Source organism: Vulpes lagopus, chromosome 6 (assembly GCF_018345385.1).
Source record: "Vulpes lagopus strain Blue_001 chromosome 6, ASM1834538v1, whole genome shotgun sequence".
Lineage (NCBI taxonomy): Eukaryota > Metazoa > Chordata > Mammalia > Carnivora > Canidae > Vulpes > Vulpes lagopus.
In genome coordinates this window covers 27,249,354-27,272,625 of record NC_054829.1, presented here as the reverse complement: position 1 = coordinate 27,272,625, position 23,272 = coordinate 27,249,354, and the positions used below count along the sequence as shown (strand labels likewise).

The window sequence follows — 23,272 nt, the reverse complement described above, 5'->3', positions numbered from 1 at the left end:
TAATATCAATGTAATTTGATTTTAATAATTGAATTATATTTAATTATTAATACTATTGTTTAATATTTATATTAATTAAAATTACTACAATACTCCAGGCCAACTATTGCATTTGACAACAGAGATTTAAGACAAACCAGAACCAGTGAGAGAGTACCATTGTAATCTTGAGCAGTGAGAGCCTCTGCAGTGCTGGGAGCAGAGGGTGGGAAACCAGCAGGGACAGGAGCCCCCAGCCCTGCCTGGAGGCTGACTCCTCCACTGGCCTCACAGGAGGAGAGGGCGATACTGTGAACTAGAGCTAAAAATGGGGTGTGAGGAAGAGGGGAGCAGGCCAAGTCAGGGGCTCATTCGGGACAGGCTGGTATAGACAACCCCAAGGTTTCAAGCCTGAATTATGAACTGCTGGATCTACAGGCTCTCCATCTGTGTTGGTCACCATCGTGTCCCCAGGACCTAGCATGGCACCTGGCCCACAGCAGGCTCAAAAAATATATTTTGGATGGGGACACCAAGAGAGAGGTGTACTGACTTCTTCTGGAGGACAGGTTACAGGAGAAAAGAATTCACGAGTCTCCCAACAACAATGCCAGGGTGGGTGGTCTGAGAGGGGGAGTCAAGCCAGTGCTGGACTCTTGGCAGCATGGGGCTGATGTTCTGGAAGCATTCCCCACAGTGGGCCCAGAAGTACCTGTATTTCCTGCATGCTTTCCTCCTCTCTGGCATCCACCTTCTTCTCAACACCCTCACCACGGAGCAAGGCTTCCAGGGTGGTGCTTTCTGAGGTAAAGCCATCCTTCTTCAGGGGCAGCTCCACTTCTGACAAGTAAAGACAGAGAAGTAGGGTCAGGCCATTAGAAGCAGCAGGGACAGGAGGGATAAGAGGGACAGGAGGAATAAGAGTGACAGGAGGTGGCACTTGAGCGCATGCAGGAACCCGAGCCCCGGGTAGGGCTAGAGGCGGCCTGAGCTCCCTCCTCTGGGTGGAACAGCCACACCGGAGTTGGGTCTGGCTTTTCCATCTCCTGTTCACAGTCTCAGCGAAGATTCTAGCCCTGCCCATATCCTCACAGACAGCAGAGGCAGAGCAGCAGAGCACCAGATAGACAGTGATGGTGAGCAAGGCACTCGAGGATGCCAGGGCCCTTTTCTACATCTACAAAGTGAGGAGAACAATGCCCAGTACCCATAGGGCCACCTTGTGGGGCATAAGTATGTCCCTTCACAGTAAAGTGCTTTGAAATCCCTATAGCGATACACCAATGTCAGCCTTGAATCTTAGTATTCTCTCCCTCTACCCCAAGTCTTGCCTGGCAACTCTGTGACCTCCCCTCAGCCATGCTGGCTGCCCAGCTCTGGGTTGCTCCATGAGAAGCTATTTCAACCCCCAGAGAGGCTGTTCTCATCAAGGGATACAAAGACCACTAAAGCCAAGGAAAAAGAAGAGGGAGCACAGACACCTAACAGATCCCAGACGGATGGTTGCAGTGCCTGCACACCAGGACACTTTTTCTGAAGATGTCACGTACCAAGGGCTTGAAGTCATGAGGCCGGCCAGCTGAGCAGTGTCAGCCAGAGTCAGCCCTGCCCATGAGAGAGACCAGAGAAAGAAGCTGCACTCCCTTCCCAAGATGTCCCCCAAATTCTTAACCCAAAGGAAGATTGTCTTTGTTTTTGTTACATTAAAAGCAGAAACCTCTAAATAAATAAATAAATAAATAAATAAATAAATAAATAGTAAATAAATATAAATAAATAAATAAAAGCAGAAACCTCCGGTACAGGTGATCTTATTTTAATTTGCTATGAAACATTCCTCCGATGTCTCTTCTGATCCTGTACCTCATACCCGCCCTGGCAATTAGATGCAAGGCCCCTATCCTGTTACCAGGTAAGATGAGTACAAGAACATGAGGGATTGGTGCCCCAGAAAACAGGGGAACGGATGGCTCGTATGTATGGGGGAACTGAGAGTTTAGTGCAGGGACTATCTACAGAGGTGTGGCCAGGAATAAGGGAACAACGCGGGAAGGTGGAGCACACCCGGCAGTTCACAATGGGAGCCATTACTACTGCTATTCCTGCAGGGACAGAGGGAGGGCGTTTGTAAGAACCTGGAGAGATCTGTGGCTTGCATCCTCAGTGAGCTCATGAGAGAGACAACCACGGTAAAGGGATGCATGGCCCAATCTCTCTCTTTCCATCCTCGTCTTCCTGCTCTGCCATCCCATTGGCCAACCTTAACTAGACACCTGAGGGCAAGGAAGCCTCACTGACACAGCACACCAAGGTCAGCTTCCTGGGGCCCAGGGCAGTGCCCTAGGATGAAGAATGGATCTGGAGGGGGGAGGGGGTAAATGGAAATGACCAGCACAATCCAGCCCTGCTCCACTGGGCTTTATTCTACTCAAATAAAACTCACGTACCCCTTCTGTCTCCTCAGAACCAGACACAGGCTGACCAGTCCACAAGAGAGGGGTCTGGGGTATCTCATTAAAACTGAAGGAATCCACGCCTACAAGTGACCAGTCAGAAGAAGAAGGTGGGAAGGAGAAACAGTATCTTAAAGTCCCTTGAGAGACAACAAGGTCTTTGGGATTTTTTTTTTTTTTTTTTTTTTTTTTTTTACCAAAAAAAGGCAAGCAGAAGATCCACCTCCATCAAGAAGTACTACTGCCAAATCAACCACCCCTGAAACTCATCCATACACCTGTTCACTCAACAAACATTTACAAAGAACCACTGTGCTGCAACTAGGCACCCAGGAGGTGTGTCAGATAAAGACAATCTTGGCCTTTGGGCGATTTACAATCTAAAGAGACAGACATTAAACACCGCATACAAAATAAATAAGCAATGACAAACTGTCGTAGGGGCAATGGAGGAAAACAACAGGGTGAAATGTAAAGAGAGAATACAGTGGGGGTTTGCTTTAGATCAGGGGGTCAGGGAAGGCCTAGGCAATGAAGTTATGTTGAGGCTGAGTGTCAGGAAAATAGTCCACTGTCTGCTTTAATGAGTTCAGAGCGTGCAACTCCAGAGCCTGCTCTGATGACATTACTTTTTCTTAAGTCAAAAAGACTTCCAAACGTCTAATATAAGACAATTAAAGTGTGTTGCCTCATGTCCTGACTTCAGTCAAAAGAGAACAGCTGGTCACCATCCTTTAAACCTATACACACACACAAACACACACACACGTATACATATATATGTACATACATACATATATATGTATGTATGTACATATATGTATGTTCATACCTTAGTATCCCCCTTAGCCTCTCAACACTAAATAAATCTTATTTCCGGAATTGTGCAGCATCTTGGAGCTGAAAAAAGCCTTACAGATCATCTGCTTTAATCATGTCATTTATAAATGAGTGACCCAAGGCTCAGAGAAGTTCAGTAACTTCACAGAAAGCCACACAGCAGAACAAAAACTCAGCCAAACATCTTTCCTAGATGCCATTAAGATCATGTGAGAGCCCCTTATTAGTAGTTTGCAGGCCCAGGCTGAGCCCCAACGGGCGCTGATACGCTTATGTACATGCAGAGTGCTCGGCACACGGTAAACGTTCAACATGTGGTGGCTGTTCTTATTGCTTAACCCCCACCACCACCCAAGAGTTGAGCACAGTTACTAACCCATTTCACGGCTGAGGACACTGCAGCCTAGGGAGGTATAGAACTTGTTTAATATCACACAGCACCCAGCCTTGACCCGTCTGCCTCCAGAACCCATTCACATACTCTAGCTTGTACAGATGTCACTTTATCTCTCTTTGGTTCTTCCTCGAAAAGTTCTTTTCCAAACCTTTGGGCATTTCCACTACATCCCCAAACTCTCTTCATAGTTTTCATATTTCAAGATGAAAGATAGATCTGTGCTGAGGCTGAGAGCAGGTCTGTGTCACAGTTCGGGCTCTGTTCTATGTGAACATCCCCATGTGGTGTTCACCCCTTCTGCACAGTATTGACCCCACACAGAGCTTTCCATCCACTTCCTCCTCCTCCTTCCTCTCCTGCTAAATACTCCTCCATCCTATTTTCCCATAATTCAGCCTACTCTCTTGGTCCTCTGCTCACTTACCACATGCACACAGTAGAAGAACTAAGAGAGAAAAAAAGAATGAAATTGGGAACAGTGATATGGGCTACATGCAAAGAGCCAGAAGGGACTTCCAGTAGCATATAGAGTCCAATCCCTCAAGGAGGAAAGTGTAGCACAGAAAGGTAAGGAGCCCTTCCCAGGGTCACAGGGAAACTCCATGGCATTATCCTTGCCTAACTGCCAAAATATTTGATCGGCTCATAGAAGTTCTGCTTTCAGACAGCCCTGGAGTCAAGCTATAGCCTTGCCATGTATTAAAGGACCATGGGTTACTTAGACCTCTGAGTCTCTGTTTCCTTACGTGGTGAGGGTGATCACAATATTTCATTGTATTGATGTGAAGATTAAACAAGGTAATACACCACATAAAGAAACTCTCAGAGATCCACAAAAAAAAAAAAAAACAGCATGGAAACATGGAAACAGAGTGGAAAATGAAGCTTATCAATTTTTTGTTTGGGTTTTGGTTTTCCCATTCAAAACTTACAATCAGAAATTTGATTGTATATGTAAAGAGACTGGGATCTTTGGTCCATGTTCCCCATAAATGCTACAATTTATTACTGTTGAAGTTAAAATAATCCTAATTTTAATGGTACAGCAGCATGGTCCAATAGAAATACAATGCCAGCCACTTATATAATTTTAAGCTTTCCAGCAGCTACATTTTAAAAACAAAGAACAACAGGTGCAATTAATTTTAATGTTTTCTAATCCACTATATCCAAAACATTCTCATTTCAACATGTAACAAATACTAAAAAAATTAATTCAATATTTTGCATCCTTTGATTTGCATTGAGTCTTCAAAATCTGGTATTTATTTTATACTTACAGCACATCTCAATTCAGATTAGCCACATTTCAAGTGTTCTGTAGCCACATGTGGCTAGTGGCTACCGTATTAGTGCAGGTTTATACCATTAAAAGTGACATGTACTATGATTTTGTTTCCCAAAAAGTGGAAGGACATTAATTATGGGGTTTTTAAAAATATTTTATTTATTTATTCATGAAAGACACAGAGAGAGAGAGAGAGAGAGAGAGAGAGAGAGAGAGGCAGAGACACAGGCAGAGGGAGAAGCAGGCTCCCTGCGGGGATCCTGATGTGGGACTGGATTCCCAGACCTGGGATCACACCCTGAGCTGAAGGCAGACGCTCAATTGCTGAGCTACCCAGGCGTCCCCAAATATGGTTCTTAATGTGCCTTCTTCATACCCAGCTGAGCACCATCCCAGGACAGTGTTCTAGCTGACCACTGGCAAGCCCTGGTTTCAAAGCACTCTGGGTAAGGCTTGCAAGGTCAGAATGACAGGCTAACCAGTGCCCTCCCAACAAACCAGGAGAGGGTACATTCCCTGGCTCCTGACCACAGGAGGTCCCAGAGTGAAGGGAAAAACAAGGTAACAGGTCCAAGCTCTTGCACAACGTACATCCCAGACATGCTATCGAGCCCTCAGGGATGTCATTGATTGTTTTATTCTAATAAATTCCATCTAGAGATGGAATTTAGTAATCCTTTATAGGTGTACTCATTTTGACCCTCATACAAATTTGGGGACCACATAACCTGACAACAGCCATCAAACATTTAACATTAAAAGAAAATGATCCAAAACCCACACATAATTCATCTTTAAATTAGCCTGATTTTATACACAAGGATATAAACCCACGGATCGTTACTCTCTCCAGAGCGGCAGCAGCTGTCACCCAAGCCAGCCGCCTCCCTGGGCCCCCGTAAGCAGCTCTACCTCTACTTCTAATTGGGAACAGAGATACTCCTTGGGTGACTTCCAGCACGATCCATCACACCAGAGACAGCTTCTGTGCAAACCGAAGCAAATCGGTTTCCAAATAAGAAAAAACCTCCTAGACAAACAAGGATTGAAGCATAGAAAGTATTTTAAAAAGGGGGGGGGGGCGAGAAAGAAACAAATGCATGAATAAAAGCAAAAAAAAAAAAAAATTGCCAGAGACGAGCAGTGGCTTCTATCTAGGGCTGTGGACACGGCAGCCGTCCTCTCGGGTAGAAATCAAAACCACAGGCCTTTGACACAGGTGCCCCAAGCCTGCCACCCAACACACTGAAAGCAAAGCTTCCACTGGGTTGTTGGAGCCACTGAGCTCATTAACAGGATGCAGGCGAGATGAGCCCGAAAGTGCAACATGGGAGCACAGTGAGTAATTAAATCCCAGGCCATTTAAAAATGCAAACGCCTGGATGTCACCGGCTCACGGAGCCTCTGACTCCTCATGCGTTTTTTGGCTCAGGGTGGAGGACTGGGAACTTGCAAGTCATATATGGATTATAATAAAATATGCCATATAAAAAACAGATTAAGACAGTTCTTCTTTGGGGAAATATACAAACAGAGGAGCTGTCTGTTAGCTGTCGAGTTTGCAAGAGATACCATCTTTCGGGAGGCTGTGCTCTGCCAACAGACAGTCTGCCCCAAGGGAAATAGTGGTGAAACACCCCGACAAGGCACATCCATCCGTCCATCCATCACGGGCTCTCCGTGACGCCAGGGCCTAGAGTCAGAGTAACGGTGCAAAAGGGAGTGAGAAACCCCACAGACAATGGCAGACGATCCTCCGGCTACATCAGGAGTGCACAGATTTATTTTTTTTTTTTACCTGCCTCTAGTTTTTCTTTAAAAATACAAATGTGCAGTTTTCTCTTCTGAGTGCTTATTATTGTTAAGGAGTTAAGCTCATCATATTTCCTTGGATTTGTACATCAACTTACACCAAGAAGCAGGGAGCTTAAGAATCGTTAATTCATTTATCCCCATCAGACTCTCAGGCTCATGGGGAGGGAGGTTGGGGGATGGAAATTGTTATCATTCACCCCACAAGGGAAGCGATTGGGGTGAGGCACAGACCAGAGCCTTTCCTGAGATGGTGGCAGGCCCAGGAATCCATCTGCTCATTCCTCAGGGGTGCCATTTGCTTGGCTACATGTGACTCCCTGTTTTGTGATTCAGAAAGCTCAAAATAGATGAGGTTCACATTGAGGACCCATCACCCAGGCTGCACCCTGCAGGCCCATGTTACCACCTGTTTCAGGATCCCAGGATATCCACACAACAGGAGGGCTGATTGTTTCCCCATATGGCCTCTGCCCCCACTCTTGGGTGTGCCCATCCACTCACCCCCAAGCCAACATGCAAGGATGGGTCCTCGAACACAGTACCGGGGCAAGCCCATCAGATAAGCATTTCCCCACCCCAGAGACACAGAAGAACACCCCCTGCCAAAGGAAGCTCACCCCTGGGCTGGCGGGCAGGTACCAGGTCAGTGCAGCTTAGCAGGATGGGGTGAGGGAAGGGAGGGATGGTGGGGGCATACGGAGGGGTGATGGCTAACCTTGTGTTCAAGGGAATACAGACAACCAGAAAATGCAGGAGGCCGCTCTGGAGTGAAACCTCAGCTTTAGTTCCCCATGCCACACACTGGGCCTTGATCAGTCTTCCAGTCTCTCTCTCTCTCTCTCTCTCTCTCTCTCTCTCTCTCTCTCTCTCTCAAACTGGGGGATCAAAGCCCACTTCCTGGTGTTGCTGTGGGACCAAGGGAGACAAGGGACACAGAGCGCCTGCACAAGGGGCACGATGCTCAATCAGTGTGAAAGCCCTCCCTTCTGCCTCCAAAGTGGTGGCACTTCCCTGCAAACTCCTCACCCTCTGCTCCTCTCAACCAGAGGAAGTGGAAGCCATGAGGCACAGCTTCCAGAGCCGGGGCCTGGGCCCAGGGAGAGCCAAAGCGAAGAGGCTGAGTCCAGAGCTGTGCTGAGGACAGAGAAGGCCAACAATGAAGCACAGCTCGAAGGCAAGATGCCAGCCCTGCTTTTCCAGGGTGGGCCCTGTCCTGCCGGCTTGGAAATCATGGCCAGAACCACGTGGAAAGCGCCTTGCCCTCGCCATTCATTGGACAAATAAATGACTGAGCACTTACTATGTACCAGGTTCTATTCTAGGTGCCGAGGACACCGCTGTGAACAAGAGAGAAAAAGTCATGCCCTCGTAGAAACTGTGTCAGATACCTAAAATAAACGAGTGAGACCTTTGGCACAACAGACAATAGTCAGTGCTTGGGAGGAACACAGAGCAGAGGAGGGGATGTTGGAGCATCGGGGGAAGTGGGAGGATGGTTACACTTTGAAATGTGGCCAGGAAAACCCAAACCTGAGGAGGGGGGAGAGGGGGCATGCTGATATCTAAGAAAGGACGTTCTGGGCAAAGGAGTCATCAGTGCAATGACCCTTAAAGCTGGGGCCCATCTGCCTGGAGCACAGTGAGCCAGAGAGGAGAGTACGAGACCTATCCAGAGTTACAGGGGCCTTGCAGGGCAGGCCACCGAGAGGAGGTTGGCTGCCCCTCTGAGTGTGATCAGAAGCCACTGGAAGCTTCGAGCAAAGAGTGACATGCTGCTGCCTATAGTTTAGGAGGAACACTCTGAAAATAACTGATGGAAGGAAGGCAGAGTGGGGAGGCCAGTCGGGAGTTACTGCAATATGTGTGGGGCCCCACCCACGAGCCTGGGGCTCAGGACAGGGCTGAGCATGACACAGACAAGCCCCATCTTCGTGGCACTTACGCCTGGTTTCCAGATACATCCAGGAGGCAATATGTATTGGGAGCAGACCCCTAACCCCTGGCCTGGGGCCGTGGGTTGGGGGGTGAGGGGAGCATCCCACACAGTGAACCAGGATAGAGTGCAGGTGCCCCACACTGAGCGGCAGAGGTATGGAGCAAGTCCACAGAGGAATAGTGGACTGGCCTAGGCCATGGGCAGGAGAAACAAGCCAGTCAGACAGGCCTTGCCTAGCACACCATGGGGTGACAGGTGTTAGTAAGAGTGGGGAGGAAGCCTTCCAAGTTGACCTCTGTGCCCTGGGCAACAGATGCCAGAGTTCTGGGACACAAGGGGTGACTTTTGCAAGCTGTGGGTTTGGTAGAGGTGGATCCCATGGCCAGGTGCCAGGTCTTCTGTCCTCGGTGTAGAAGGTTCCAGACTTGGGGCTTTGTAAAAGACTAAAAGGCAGAATGCAGTCCCATTCCAGGCCAGACAGCACATGCTCTTCCAACAACAGGCACGTCACTAGGCTGGAGACAGACATGGCGAGACCCCTGCGGCCCACCCAGCAGTGCAGCCCAGAGATGGCATCTCAGTGGAAACCCTCCAGGGCCAGCCTCCCTCGGGACGCTCAGAACAGCCCGATGATGTGAGCAAAGCAGCTGCCATGGTCTGCCTTTCACAGCCGGCGAACCAAGGCCAGAGGTGTTAGGTAACTGCCCCAAATCACACGGCCAGTGGGTGGAGGGGTCTGGACTTGAACCCGAGCCTTGGGAGCCTTTGGTGCCTTTTCTCCTGCAGGGCACAGCTGTGGGGCACAGCAAAGGACCCTATGACCTAAGACCAAAGAGAGGCAAGATGGCAAAGCCGGGACAGGAAGCCCAGGCTTCTCTCTGCTCAGTCTCCCTCATCTGTGACGCGGGCCTGCTGAGAAACACCATGTTCTCCAAGACTGGGGTCAAACACCGGGCACCCCCCTCTCCTCCATCCCTTTCATAAATCTTTACTGCCCACCTGCTATGTGACCAGCCTGTTGCTGGGCGCTGGGGATACAGACGAAGGAAGGCGGGTCGCTACCCTCCAAGCCCGTACGTCCCCGTCGGGAGGGACACCGTGAGCAGGCAGGGGGTAACTGGGTGGCTTTGGTCTGATGACCCGTGCTCTAAGCGTGCTGGGATGGCACGTGTGACCACAGAGACCCTGCGGCGGCTGTGCCAGCTGCCCCGAGGACACATCCTCTGCCAGACCCAGCTCCCGGAGCCCTGCGGGGTGCATGCAGTGCTGAGACGACCCTGGCTCGGTCCCCCAGCCTGCCAGGAAGGCAAAGAGGGCGCCAAGAGTCGCAGCATGAGGCGGGAGCGGGGGGACTGGCCTGCCTACCTCTCCCCGACTCTCCTGCTCCTGAGGCCAACAAGAGCTAAAGGAGCTGCTGTTGCAAACCTCCAGGATGGATGGCTGCGGGCTCTGACACTGCAGGAAGGAGATAAATGACTGGTCATTTCCCCCTGATGCACTTGAAGGCATCCATCCTCCCAGCTGTACCAAGCCCAGGGAGCCCCCCGCACAGAGCCAGATAAGCCCTGACAGATGCGGGTGGGAGCCGGAGTGTCCTTCCCCTCCGAAGGACACAGCCAGACTCCTCTGCAGGCCGGGAGAAGGTCACGGTGTCCACTGGCGCACACCTGGCTGGGGGCTCCACGGGTCCCTTCCCTCGCCAAGCATCTCGCCCACCCCCGCCTGGCTCATCCCTGCGAGGAGCACCCGGGAAAGGGGGAGGGCGAGGGGCAGAGGGAGCCAGCTGACAGGCTCATCAATCTCGGGCTACATGCTTGGCACATCGGCGTTCCTTAAGTGGCTCCCGGACCGGGAGGGTGCTGGAGGAGTCAGGGGGACTGTCTGGAGGAGAAGAGAAATCGCGCCGAACATCAGAGAGCAAATGGTGGAAGAAGCCTGGAGACTATTAAAATGTGGGCCATGTACAAAAGCAGTAGGGAACTAATTAAGATGCAGGATTTGCAAAAGCTGGGGAAGTTGGCCGCAGCCTGCTCCCATCTGTGGAGTTCTGGCAGTTTAGTGCGGCAGGGACAGCACCCTAGGCAGGCGAAACAGGCCTCTCCACCCCTGGCAGGCAGGCAGGACCCAAGTCCTCTCTGCCTGGACTGGCCCTCTTGGTTGGGGGGGGCGGGGGGGACATCCTTCTGAGGGTCCTCGTGACCTGCTTGTTGGTCTGCTGGGGCAGCCTCCGCTTTGAGGCACCCTAGCCTACCATCTCCTCGGGGGTCCTGTCCTTCTGCTTATGTTCCCCCAACGACGTGTGGTGGGTGGTGACTATCCTGGTCATTCATCCCCGGTCATTGAGTGGCTGCCAAAGAGAAAAAAAAAAAAAATCCAAGGGAAAGTACCAGAACCCTATTATTCCTGGCTGCCTTCCCTCTCAACACCCTTGGAATTTGGCAAGGGGGGCAAAGAGCCGTGTTGCTCCCCAAGTATCCTGGAGCAGGAGGGATTTACAAGGCCTCAGGTACATTCCAGAAGCAGAAAGAACATCTGTTGTAAAGCCCTGTTGGTCTGAGAACGGCACCACAAACTTGTGTGTTGGGTCCTGGAGCAACATGGCGCCAGTTCCAACAGGCTCTCCCTTGGGGTTCTCTCCTTGGCCTCCCCGCTGTTATGCCCCAGGGGACTTCACTTCCTAATTCAATGCCACAGTTCTCCAACCTCTAAAACAAAGAGAAAACCTACCCTAGACCAGGGGTACCAAAAGGTCTGGGGTCGGAAGATGCTAAATTGATCCAAGCAGACCATCCAAGCATTTAATCCAAAGAGACACAAGTAAAAGTTTGTTCTCAGCCTTTTTCTTTTCTTCATTCAAATACACAAGCGCGCACACACACACACACACACACACACACACACAAAGTGAAGTTAAAGGCCTCTTTTTTTAATCAGCTGGCTTTTGCCCAACATCTGCCCTGCTCCAGGGCCTTCTGGTGGATATTTACTATCCACCTTTCTCTCCTGCCAGCTCGGCTCCCCCTTCGCAAGGACAGAGCTCCATTCTTGGGGAAATGGTCCAGGGGAGGCCCCCTCTCTGGCACCAGGCCTCTGCCCCAGTCTTCACGTTGCCTGAATTGTGATGGCTGCGCCTTGAAACACCTTGCATTCGCCACTGCAGCCAAGTGCAAGCTGCAGAGAACACTGAACTCCATTGTCAGTCGGCAGAGAGAAATAATGTTGTATGTGTTGTCCTTCAGACGCCCAGGCAAGTAGGAGGTTGCAAGATATTTATTCAAGACAGATTGGAGGGGTGATGTTAGGCGTGAGAAACACATAGGTCCAGGGACACAGAGTGTTTCCAAGTCCCAGAGAGCTCTCCCCAGCTCTCAGCCCCATTCCACCCGCACCCGGACACATTTTTATTTTCGGCAAGTGGTGAAGAAACACCGGCAGGATGGCATATTCACTGTGAGGGAGATGGGATGAGGACAGCAGGATTGGGGGTGATCCATTGGTGTGTAATCTAGCCCTGAACAATGATTGAACGACAGCAGAGATGATCCGCCTCCCCACCCCTCACCCTGAGATGTGTCCTCAGTCCAGATGAGCTCTGTGCCTTGGGGGGGGGGGGGGGGTATTGAACCAGAGGTAGATGGTCCTGCAGCCCTGTCCTCAGACTTTCCCCAAAGTCCCTCAAGATTCCTAATCTATACCCCTCCCCTTGCCTTGACCTGCTTTCCTGATGGAGCTCTCAGCTCTGCAGACCTGAGGTCAAGGACAATTCTTACCTGCTGGCCTCTGTTGCTGAAAGCTGCCTACCACCACTGGCAGGATTCAGGCCGGGACACAAAGGAAGACAGGAGGTACAAAACTGGGTGTTGGCATAATAAATTGCTTGTGGCATCTCCTCATTATCCATAGAGGGGCCTGACATGGAAGGAAACTCATGCCTTGAGACAACTGTGCTCCGGGCCAGTGCCCCCATCTCTCACAAATCAGGGGAAATCCTCTCCCTCTCCCCCAAGGAAATGAGGGTGCTGACAGTGGAGCCCAAGGGAGGCTCTGAGCATCACAGACATAACTACATTCCTGGAGCTTGTCAAGGGGACCTCAGGGGACTCACAGTGGGAGGCTGGGAGGGAAGAGAGAAGACAGGATGGTACCATAGGCGCTGGTTGGTAGAGGGGTGCCAAGGATTGATAGGTTCATTCATTGGTTTTCTTTCAACATAGACTTAGTCTTCTAGTTTCCATAAATTTAAAGAGATTCAGCTCAGGTTGGACAAATTGATTATCGATTTTCAGCAAGGTTTGCCCAAAAAGGATTATACATAATGTTGTGCAATTTGCTTTTCTTTTTCCACTTAACAATACGTCTTAGATATCTTTCCATTTTTGTTCCTACTCATGTCTTTAAAAGACAAAATATTATTCCATTTTACGAATATACTATATATTTAACTAATTCCCTATCAATGTACCTTCTGGTTGTTCCCATGCTTTGTTGTTATTATTATTGTTGTTGTTGCTGTTGTTATGAACAATGTCACAATGGACAACTTCACACATTGGAAATATACATTTGTGTATAAGATAAATTCCCAGCAGAATTTCTAGGTCAAAGGTCAAGTGCTTTTTAAATCCTGATAGGTACTAAACATTGACCTTCAAAAGGTTATACCCAATTCCACTGCAGTGTGTGAGAGAGGAGATCCTTAGCCTCTCCCCCAGCTCTGTTCCTTCAACTGCTCTCTATCCCTGGGAAGATAGGCCTTCATTCACCCAGATGGCTGCCCCTACGTCCTAGGAATTTGCAGCAAATCCCCCAGGGACTCTCCCCATGACTCTACCCCAAGTCACACTCAAAAATGCCAACCAAAACACCTAGTTCTCTTTGAACCCAGATCAAAAAATAAGAGGCAGTCATTTAAAAATACTGTCTGAATTGACCCCGTGCTTGGAAGACATAACATCCTAAAGGAGGGAAAGAGTCCTCTCAGCTAGAGGCTGCATTTTATAAACGACCGAGGGCAGAGCCATGGAAAGGTGGGGACCTGCCAAGGGGATGGACATGCCTGAGATCCAGCTTGTGCTCTACTTAACCCACCTGAAGGGACATCACTTTGTAAACATGCACCCGGAGGGGGCACCTTCTACTTTTGCACAAACGTACCATTCAGAGGAGCTGAGGCCCTGGATGAAGGCCCTTTCCTGACATCCTGGCTTGTGTGAAAAATTCAAACTCAGACATGTGGTTCCTCAAGAAAAAGAGTGATCCGTGCTGCTTCATGTTCTCTAGATGGGCCCTGATGCTTTGAGGTCTGAGGCCGAGGTGCCTTATCACTGACTCTCAGGCCGTCCCCTGGCATCTTCATTCCCAGCCCGCGGTGGCAGGCCGGTGCAGTGGTAGTTTGAGAGCCTGGCCCCAGTAGAATGAACTCAAAATGGCATATGGAAATGACAAACATTTGGCCCATGGCTTTGGGGGTCTGGGTTTTAGCAGGCTTAGCAGTAGATCTGATCCCCCAAAGAGGGGACACAAGTTCACCTGAGAAAGAGCTCAGTTATTTATTGCCGGCCTGGCTGTTTATGTTTCTCAGTGCCTAGATGCCGGCATGGAGGAACGAGCCCAACTTGGGGGAGCCCAACTTACTTAGGATCTTTGGCCACATTGGGATATGGTTACACCATATGTGGTTACCAAATGGCACTCAATTTTTCCAGAGAGGGTCCTCCCCCAGGAATCGAGTCATCTCAGGGGCTGGTCTTTATCAGCCTAAGACCTGGAGCAGCCACCTGAGCCTCTGTCCCAAGCATGAAGGCAGAGGCAAAGGAAACCTTTCAAAGGATCACGGATAGAGGCATGATGTGCTGGTGGGCACTTGTCTCCAGCAAACCACCAGCCCCAGGCTTCTTCCATTTCCCACCACCCACAGGTCATGACAGGCCCAAGGATGGGGCAAGTCCAAAGCCAGCTGTGACGCCAGCTGCTCCACATTCAGCCGCTGGGAGGCCAGTGTGCTCAAAGTAAATGTAGACAAAAGGGCCAGACACTCATAAAATAACTTCTCCCTCAGTCTCACCAACAATGAGACTGTCAGTTCCCAGATATGTGAGCAGCACAGTAAACCTTGCTTGGCTCTGTCCGCAGCCTGATTTCCCTAACATATAAAGCGGGCTTTTTCTACTGTTACCCTCCTTCCTTCTCTGCCTCCCAGGGCTATGGTAAGGACCAAAGGAAATGCTATAAATGAAAATGCTTTGTAAAGGGCTTTGCAAATTACAGTGTGCTGTTCAGACACTGGTTATGATGATGACGATGATGATTCAATCAGAGTTCCCCATCCCCTGGGTGGCAGTGATTGGTAGGACACACATAAACCCAGCCAGCTAATCAGTCCTTCCCAGGACTTCTCTGCCACAGCCATTGAAGGGGACTGCTTTCTGCTGAGTCTAATGAGTACTCAGTCTGGGGCTGCTGACAGCCACCCTGCCTGCCCCATGAGGAGAAGAGAGTTAGAGGCAGAAAGAGGCTCAGAGCCCTCACTATGATGGTTGAGCCCCTGGATGCAGCTATGCCTGAAACCAGGCCAACTTTGAGATTTATCATTACATGAACCAACTTCCCTTTGGTTTTTCCCCAGGTTAGTTTGATTAGATGTCAGACATTTATAACTAAAGGAATTCCAACTATCTCCTGGGTACATTTTAATCATTTTCATATTAGTTTCATAATCATAAAATAAAGTTTTTAAAGGAAAAGTTTTGCTAAAGTTTTTCTAAGTTAGTGTACCTATGGGCAGCAGAAAGAAGCAAAAAAAGCAATGAACAGCGAAAGCAAGCAAGTGGATTCTCCACTTGTTTCCACAGGAATTACTGTGTGATTTTGAGTAAGTCTCCCAACCTGCCTGGACCTCATAAAATAAGAAATTGGAGTTAATAGTGTCTGAGGTATTTTACAGCACAAAATATCTTCAACTCCATAAAAGACAATCCAATAGTCTAATACAAAGTATTCTTAAGAAAGCTTTCTAGGGGCACCTGGTGGCACATTCAGTTAAGCATCTGACTCTTGGTTTTTGCTCAGGCCATGATCTTAGGGTCGTGGAATTATGGGAGCAAGCCCCAAGTCAGGCTCTGAGCTCAGGATGGCGACTGCTTAAGATTTTCTCTCCCTCTCTCTCTCTGCCCCTCCTGCTCATGCTTGCGCTCTCTAAAATAAATAAATCTTTTAAAAAGAAGACTTTCTACATAAATATTAAGAATAAAGACTAACAATTTAAAATTATTATCAAGTATTTATTTAAACTGACAAGTTATGTATGAGATGTCCTCACATATGAAATTTAATAGAAATTCATATATGAATATGAAAACATTCACTACATCTCTAGTTAAATTGGAAGGATTGGAGACAAAACTTGGGAACAGCCTGGTTAAAATAGCTGCAGTACATTCATACAATAGAATATTGTGCAACTGTAAAAAAGGAATGGGGAAATTCTTTATGTATTGATATGGCCGATGCCCGAGGCACATTTTTAAATGGAATGGGCAAAACACAAGGTGGCTGTGCTATGTCAAAAGACGAGGAAAGGTCATATGGATGTAACTCTTGGTGTGTACATAGAAAATCTGAAGAATCTCAAAAAACTGGTGCCACTGATTACCTAATTACCTCTTTGGAGACCAGGTCTTATTTTTCACTATACAATATATCCTTCAAATGTCAAAACACATGACTGTGTTGCTTACTCAAATTTTTTAAATTTTTAATTAAAGGAGTAAGGAAGGGGGTCTAAGAAAGGGCAAAGACATATGACGTAGGTGATCCTCATGGTTAATCTGAAGCCCAACTAGGAATCCCAAGCACCACTGTGCATATGTACAAATGGGGAAATATACCCAGAGGAGTATATACTCCAACATGGAGACATATCCAGCTAATGGATATATCTCAAATAATATGCTCCCTTCAAAATCCACACAGCCAACCTGGCATGTAGTTAACCTCTTGCTATTGTAAAGCTCTGGATGGAGTTGAATTAAACTCATCCAGGGAAGGATCAAGCCAGGGATTACCTCCTCACTCATCCATGGAACTTCTAAAAGAACAGGATCAATGATCCTGGAAGAAGGAGGAAGTCCCACCTCCAAAATAAATTGTTCATACCGATAATCATTCATGTTTTAATAAAGAAACACAGGTGATGGGGAGTCATGCCATGCAGACTTCTGATCTGGCCACCTGTAAGTCTTTAAAACCAGTGTTTCCCAAACTTCAGTGTGCATCATGGGAAATGAGGTCCTGGGGATATGGTAAACTGCAGACTCTGACTTAGCAGGTCTGGACTGAGGCCCAAGATTCTGCAGCTCTACCAAGCTCCCTGAGGATGCCTGTGCTGCCAGTCAAGACCACACTTTGAGTGTAGTTCTAGAACCACCCAAACCAATATGGGCACCACTAGCCATGTGTGGCAAATGAGCACCTGAAATGTGGCCAGTCTGCAATGAGATGTGCTAGAAGTGTAGAGTACACACTGGAATTAAAAAACAATACAAAAAAAGAATGTACAATAGCTCACTCATAATTTCCATATTGACTATACATGCTAAGATGATAATATTATTGCTATGTTAGGTTAAATAGAATCTATAATTAAAACTAATTTCACCTGTTTCTTTTTCCCTTGTTTAATGTGGCTACTAGAAATATAAAATGACACATGTGGCTTACATTATACTCCAGTGAGATTATACTGCTCAGGGAGATGTGACTCTCTGACAGCCTGAGTCTCGGGAAGTTTGGAACAACCTCAGTCACCATCCTGAAGGGTTTGCAAGGGTCTGTAAATTCTGTAGGGCCATTGAGAACCTAGATGGAGCTCATTGAAAAATCTAGCCTCCACCCATCTCTAACAAATAAAACTTCTACGATGAGTGAAATCTGGGTTAAAATAACAATCAAAACAGGCTTAACCATAGAACCATGAGTAAGAGCATCCCAAACAACTGTAAATAGCGATTTTGCAGAGAAAATGCTGCGTGGGAAGGCAGGCGTGAGGTAACCTTGCCAAGAAGCCAGACTTAGCCAGGTCTGCGTTGTCTGGTGACAGTGGGAGGGGACACATCAGCTCTGCCTTTGTTCTACTTAACAGCACTGTTCCCACCACACTGAGTCACCTCCCAGCCCTAGAACCCCCAAAACCAGGGGCTCCCTTAAAACTAAAGACCCAGGGTGAGGGACGCCTGGGTGGCTCAGTGGTTGAGTGTCTGCCTTCAGCTCAGGGCGTGATCCCAGGTCTGGGGATCGAGTCCCATATCGGGCTCCTCACAGGGACCCAGCTTCTCCCTCTGCCTGTGTCTCTGCCTCTCTCTCTGTGTCTCTCTTGAATAAATAAATAAAATCTTTTTTAAAAAAAGAAAAAAAACCCAGGGCAATCACTTGGCCTTGGTCTGAAGGTAGCCAACTAGTCAGAAATGTTCTAATGGGTCAGTAGCCTAGAAAACTAACCAGTTCCTTCTGCATGGCCACAAAGCAGTCGGCATCCCCTAGAGGCAAATTTTGAACTCAGACTCTTCCATCTCCGTGCCCAAGATGGTTCTATTTTTAGCAACCGGCCCTTTTCATATAAGATGCTCCTAAAGCTCTTTCACAATAAGGGGCTGGGGGTCCACTCTCCTCAGAAACACAGAAACTGGGACAAGGTTTCTATACTTGAAATCACAGGAAGATATCACACCACCCAAAAGAGCTACAGCCCCTTGGGCCCTGTTGGGAAAAGCATTCTTCCTGGGCCTGTTCCCACCCCTGCCTGCTTGCTTTACCCCACGGGGTAGTGAGAGAGAGATGAGAGAAAAGGGAAGACACAAGACACCAGAGGGAAGAGATGCTCAGGTGGATACATGGACACGTTTACACATGAGAATAGGCACAGAGGCACACCTTTGGGTACCATGGGCCAGGTTCACTTTCCCACAAAAGCTCTATAGACAAAGGAGCAAAGCTACCTTCTCCTGGGCCAGCCCAGCCCTCCCCACCTCTCCCGCCACTGGGCCCAGCCAAGCTCCAGAGGGTACTGACCAGGTTTTATTTCCAGCAGCCGAAGCTTCGGATCCTCGGGCGGGTGCAATCTTCTCTTCTTACGCCAGCAGCGGGCAGGGTATGTGTAGAGCTGACCCGGGGCAAGGCCTATGGACAGAGACAGCAGGAAGGTTAAAGGCTCCAGGCTAGAAGGAGCCTCGGAAACCTCCCTGTCCAGCCTTCTCACTCATAGTGAGAGGAAACTGAAGTCCAGAAAGGTAAAGTGACTTGTCAAGGTCACACAGCTGGTTGATGGAAAAGCAGGAGCAGTACCTAGGTCATCTGACCCCAGGACCCTTGCTCTGTCTGCTCCACCGTGCTGCCTCAGTAAGCCCCTGACCACCATGGGTGACTCCATCACCACGACCAAGACAGTTCTGCTCCCTGGTCTGGGGAGATCAGAGGGACCTTTCCAGATTCAACCTCACTACAGTGTTTCCAAGGCAGTGGACCTCCAGCTACCACCCATCAATTGCCCCCCTATACAGGTCCATGTTCGCAGGTTTTCTGCAAAGCAAAGCAACAGAAGTCAGTCTGCCTACCTATAGATGGCCTGAATCGGGAAACATTTCAAGGAAACAGAATCAAGGAGCCAGATCTCCTACCTACTAACTTTCTCCATCCACTACAAGCCTACTCTAGTGACCAGGCTCCTTGGCCTGCAGAGCCAGCTTACTTCTATATCCCTGCCCATTTGCCTGGGACTTACAGAAAGAAATAGGCAAGAGTCCAATGGCTGAGTTTGTATACCAACCACACTGTCTCTCTATTGTCTCCATTTAGATTTGGCCTTTGGCTCCAAAGTTCCCCACCAGCATCATCTGTCATAACAACCACCCCGTGAAGAGACTTCTTACTTATTAGGCAACACGCTTATGGGGCCTCTGTGGCACATGGCATGGCAGCCAGAGGCCTTGGAGGAATGTGGACTTTCCACACTAGACCATGGTCCATTCCGAGAAAAAAGAGCAGGGGGTGGAGGCTACGGGGAGAGCGAGAGGGGCTTAAAAGGGATCAGGTGATGTGCAAATTAAAAAGACTGCCTGGTGCACCCCAGAAGAAACCAGTGGAAGACAAGCAATTCACTCTTGCCTGGAGTCAAAAGCCTGGTTCATCCAGACAGGAACTTTGTCTTATACTCATCAGAATCCCCAGAACGAGAACTGTGTCTGACACATAGAAGAATCAAACTAAACATTTGCTTAATAAATGAGTAAACAAATACGTTCCAGTTTCACAGTAATCAGTCACAACTCAGTCTTCCGTAGGCAAATGGAGCATATGACAACTGTTAGACCCATGTGGGAAGGTCACATCCTAGGCCTGGGGCCATAGGGATATTAAATATCAGGACCCCATTTCCATCTGCTGTCTGCCATTTGGGGATCTTTTGCAGAGGTAATCTATAAGAGTTTCATTGCTATATATCCATTTATTCATTTTTCATTTTTACTAGTCATCTCTACCCATTTATTGGTTTGAGTCCAAAGCAGAGGCAACTATTCCAGTACTAAAGGAAGTAAAATTTTCTAATTCTCTTTGTGTGCTAAGTTTCATTTCTAATCACATAGCTGCACTCACAGGTTGCAAGGCTATGAAGAAGTTGGAGGTCCCTACCCCTCCCCATTTGGGTTCTCAGAAACCATTAAGGGCCATGGAGCCTCAAGTTTCCAGAAAAATCTCTGATGTCCTAAGTTAAGGGATTTTCATGTCCAAGAGTCATCCTAATACTCAATTTTGTTGATAGCTTCATAGCTTCTGCATAGTAAGAGGATCCCAAAGCTCTGAGCTCCCTGTGCTCTGAGGACCAGACTTGTGTTGATTTGGAGAAGACCAAATGAATCAAGCAAGACTGTTCTCCTTCTCATGAAAGGTCCAGTTTTGGACCTGTCTTTGAGGGAAGGCATCACTGGGAATAGTTCAATCTTTCTGAGGTGATTCACTCCAGCACCATGTCATCTCTGACCCTAGAAATCCTGAATGGCTGCATTGATTCTGGGCCCTTGAGCCACCCCTGAGGATAGTATGCCCCAGGACCCCAACAAAGGCCAAGTACAAGGGCTGACCCAGTACTCTACAATCCAGAACTGGTCCCACTCATCTTGGGTTAGTGATTCTTAATCCAGGCTGAACTCAAAAATCCAGACTGAACCTGGAGAACTTCTTAACATCAAGGCCAAAAATTCATGCCAGAACTACCTAATCTGAATGTAAGCAAGTGGAGGAATTGGGCCAACTATTTTTTAAAAAAAACATATTATAGATTTTTCCAATGTCTGGCCAAGAACCTCTGGATGTCTAAGCATCATGTAGTTACTGCCTGGATATTCTTTCTGTTGTACCAAGACTGGCTTCATGGCCTTCCTGAAAGCATCTCAAGGTTCCAGTGCTTCTCCCAAGGTGTTGTCATTAATTGCCTGCTTTCTGGACTGTCTACCCTACTGGTTTTATAAGACCCAGGATGACAGGAACTGTGTCCATCTCTAGTATCCCCAATACTTAGCACAATGCCTGGTAGACATATCAAGAAGTACTTATCAAATAAATTCAACCAGGAATGCCTGGGTAGCTCAGTAGTTGAGCAACTGCCTTTGGCTCAGGGCCTGATCCCAGGTCCAGGGATCAAGTCCCACATCAGGATCTATGAGGCACCTGCTTCTCCTTTTATCTCTCTCTCTCTCTCTCTCTCTCTCTGTTTCTCATGGATAAATAAATAAAATCTTTAAAAAAATAGGAATAAATTCAACCAGAACTCAATCAAATTCAGAAATGCAGGAAGTAAATGACTTTCTATTCCTGGTTCCAGGAGACTCATCCACCCACATCCAAACCATCCCAGAGGGACCCCAGAGCTGGGCCCAGAAGTGTGTACAGAACCCACCCAAGATGGCAGTTTCTGTGCCTTAGGCTCCTTCTTGCCCCACAGACTGCTTCATAGTGTTCCAAACTGACCAAGAGCAGGTGAGTAAGAAGGGACTGGTCCAGACAGCACTCTCAAAAGACCTAGAAGACAAGAGGTCAAAACTGCCAACACTTGCCCAAGGGCCTATGCCCTCCCTGAGACTGCGGCCGTGGCACTTGGTCAGCAGCATCAAGGAAGCCTAGGGTCGCTCAGTTTATAGCTTTAGACCCACTGACTCTCTTGGTAGTAGGTAGTTTGGCCAGAAGAGGGGATTGTTTTTATATCATTCTTTAACTTTCTCTGATGGATTACAGAAGGCCTGTGGTGCAGAGGAAGAGTACATGAGTCCTCATACCACCACTCCTGTAACCTTAGAAATATCACCACACATTTCTGAGCCTGTATCCTTATTCATAAGAACATTAATAATACCTACCTTACAGGGGCTGTTGTGGGGATTAGCTTATATTCAAGCAGAAGTTCTTTATAACATGAAGTCTTGTGCAAATGTCAGTTATTCATTATCATGAGTTAACTGGCTTAGATGAGTCTGGACTCTATGGCCATGTGGTAGGACAAGGCCCCCCACCCCTGCATGCCCATGCTGCTCTTTGCTCCTTTAGCCAAGAGGGTTGAAACAGGCCTCTCTTTGATGTCTGCCTTGACTCCACCTCATCTCAACAAGCAAATGGCCCCAGGAACTCTCTCAGGGCTCCAGCCCTCCTCCCTCGCCCTCCTCCCTAGGCTGACAAGCACCAGGGTGCCTTTATAGGGCCAACGCATTCAGCCCTGGAGTTCCACTTATAGAGGGACGAGCAGAGCCCCGTGAGAGTTATGTTGTTTATCTCATTAGAACAGGAGGCACATAACTCAAAGCCTGTGTGTGTGGTAGATGGAGGAGGGAAGGAAGGGGGAGGAGGAGGGAGTCACAGCTGCAGCCAGGGAAATTAACCTGAAGGAGTGAGCCTGGGGCTAGGGGGAATAGGAGAGGGTGGGGGGAAAGAGGCAGGACACAAGAGCAGGGACTAGTCTTCCCTGGTAACCAAGGCCACAGCTACCCCTCCATTCACATACCTCGCCTAAGCAAACTGCTACTCTGTCACTTTGAGCTCCAGTTACACCACTCATACTCATGTGCAAGCATCTCACACACACACACACACACACACACACACACACACACACACAGGAACTCACACGCTTGTTGGAGGGAGAACTGTCTCCATAAAAAAAAAAAAATCAGCAGGATGGGTTTTGATGCCTGTATGATCAGCAGACTCCAAACAAGTCGCTTGTTACCAGCACTGACCAAATCACCAGGTAGATCCTAAGTGGCATTTTTATCTCTGACAGACACAGCATAAGGTTTAAGAATTCAATAGAAGTGGGATAGAAAAGAGAAGAAAGGATGATAGAGGGTAGGAACAAGGTTTGAAAAAGAAGGAAAGAACTGGAATGACTTCCTCTTCCCCCAACCAGAGTTGAGCAGTGGCAGTTCAAGACCACCCTGTTGCATCTCAGAGAGATGAACCAACAGCCACCACTGAAGACTCCCTGCAATGGAAAACTCACTACTGCACAAGACAGACTTCCTGTG

At 48.2% G+C, this 23,272-nt stretch overlaps 1 protein-coding gene across 8 annotated transcripts in view; it reads right to left on the bottom strand.

Moving 5' to 3' along the window:
* The window catches only part of DPF3 (double PHD fingers 3), a 257,146-nt gene that overhangs the window by 118,860 nt on the left and 115,014 nt on the right, over positions 1 to 23,272 (bottom strand). For all 8 annotated transcript variants that reach the window (XR_005988341.1, XR_005988340.1, XR_005988342.1 and 5 more), the window contains 2 exons: positions 18,774 to 18,881; positions 692 to 819 (listed from right to left, as the gene is read on the bottom strand). Coding sequence is in view for 5 of the 8 variants with exons in the window: in XM_041758213.1 (XP_041614147.1) it covers positions 692 to 819; positions 18,774 to 18,881 (236 nt within the window). In the remaining 3 variants the exon portion in view is untranslated. The remainder of the gene's footprint in view (positions 1 to 691; positions 820 to 18,773; positions 18,882 to 23,272) is intronic.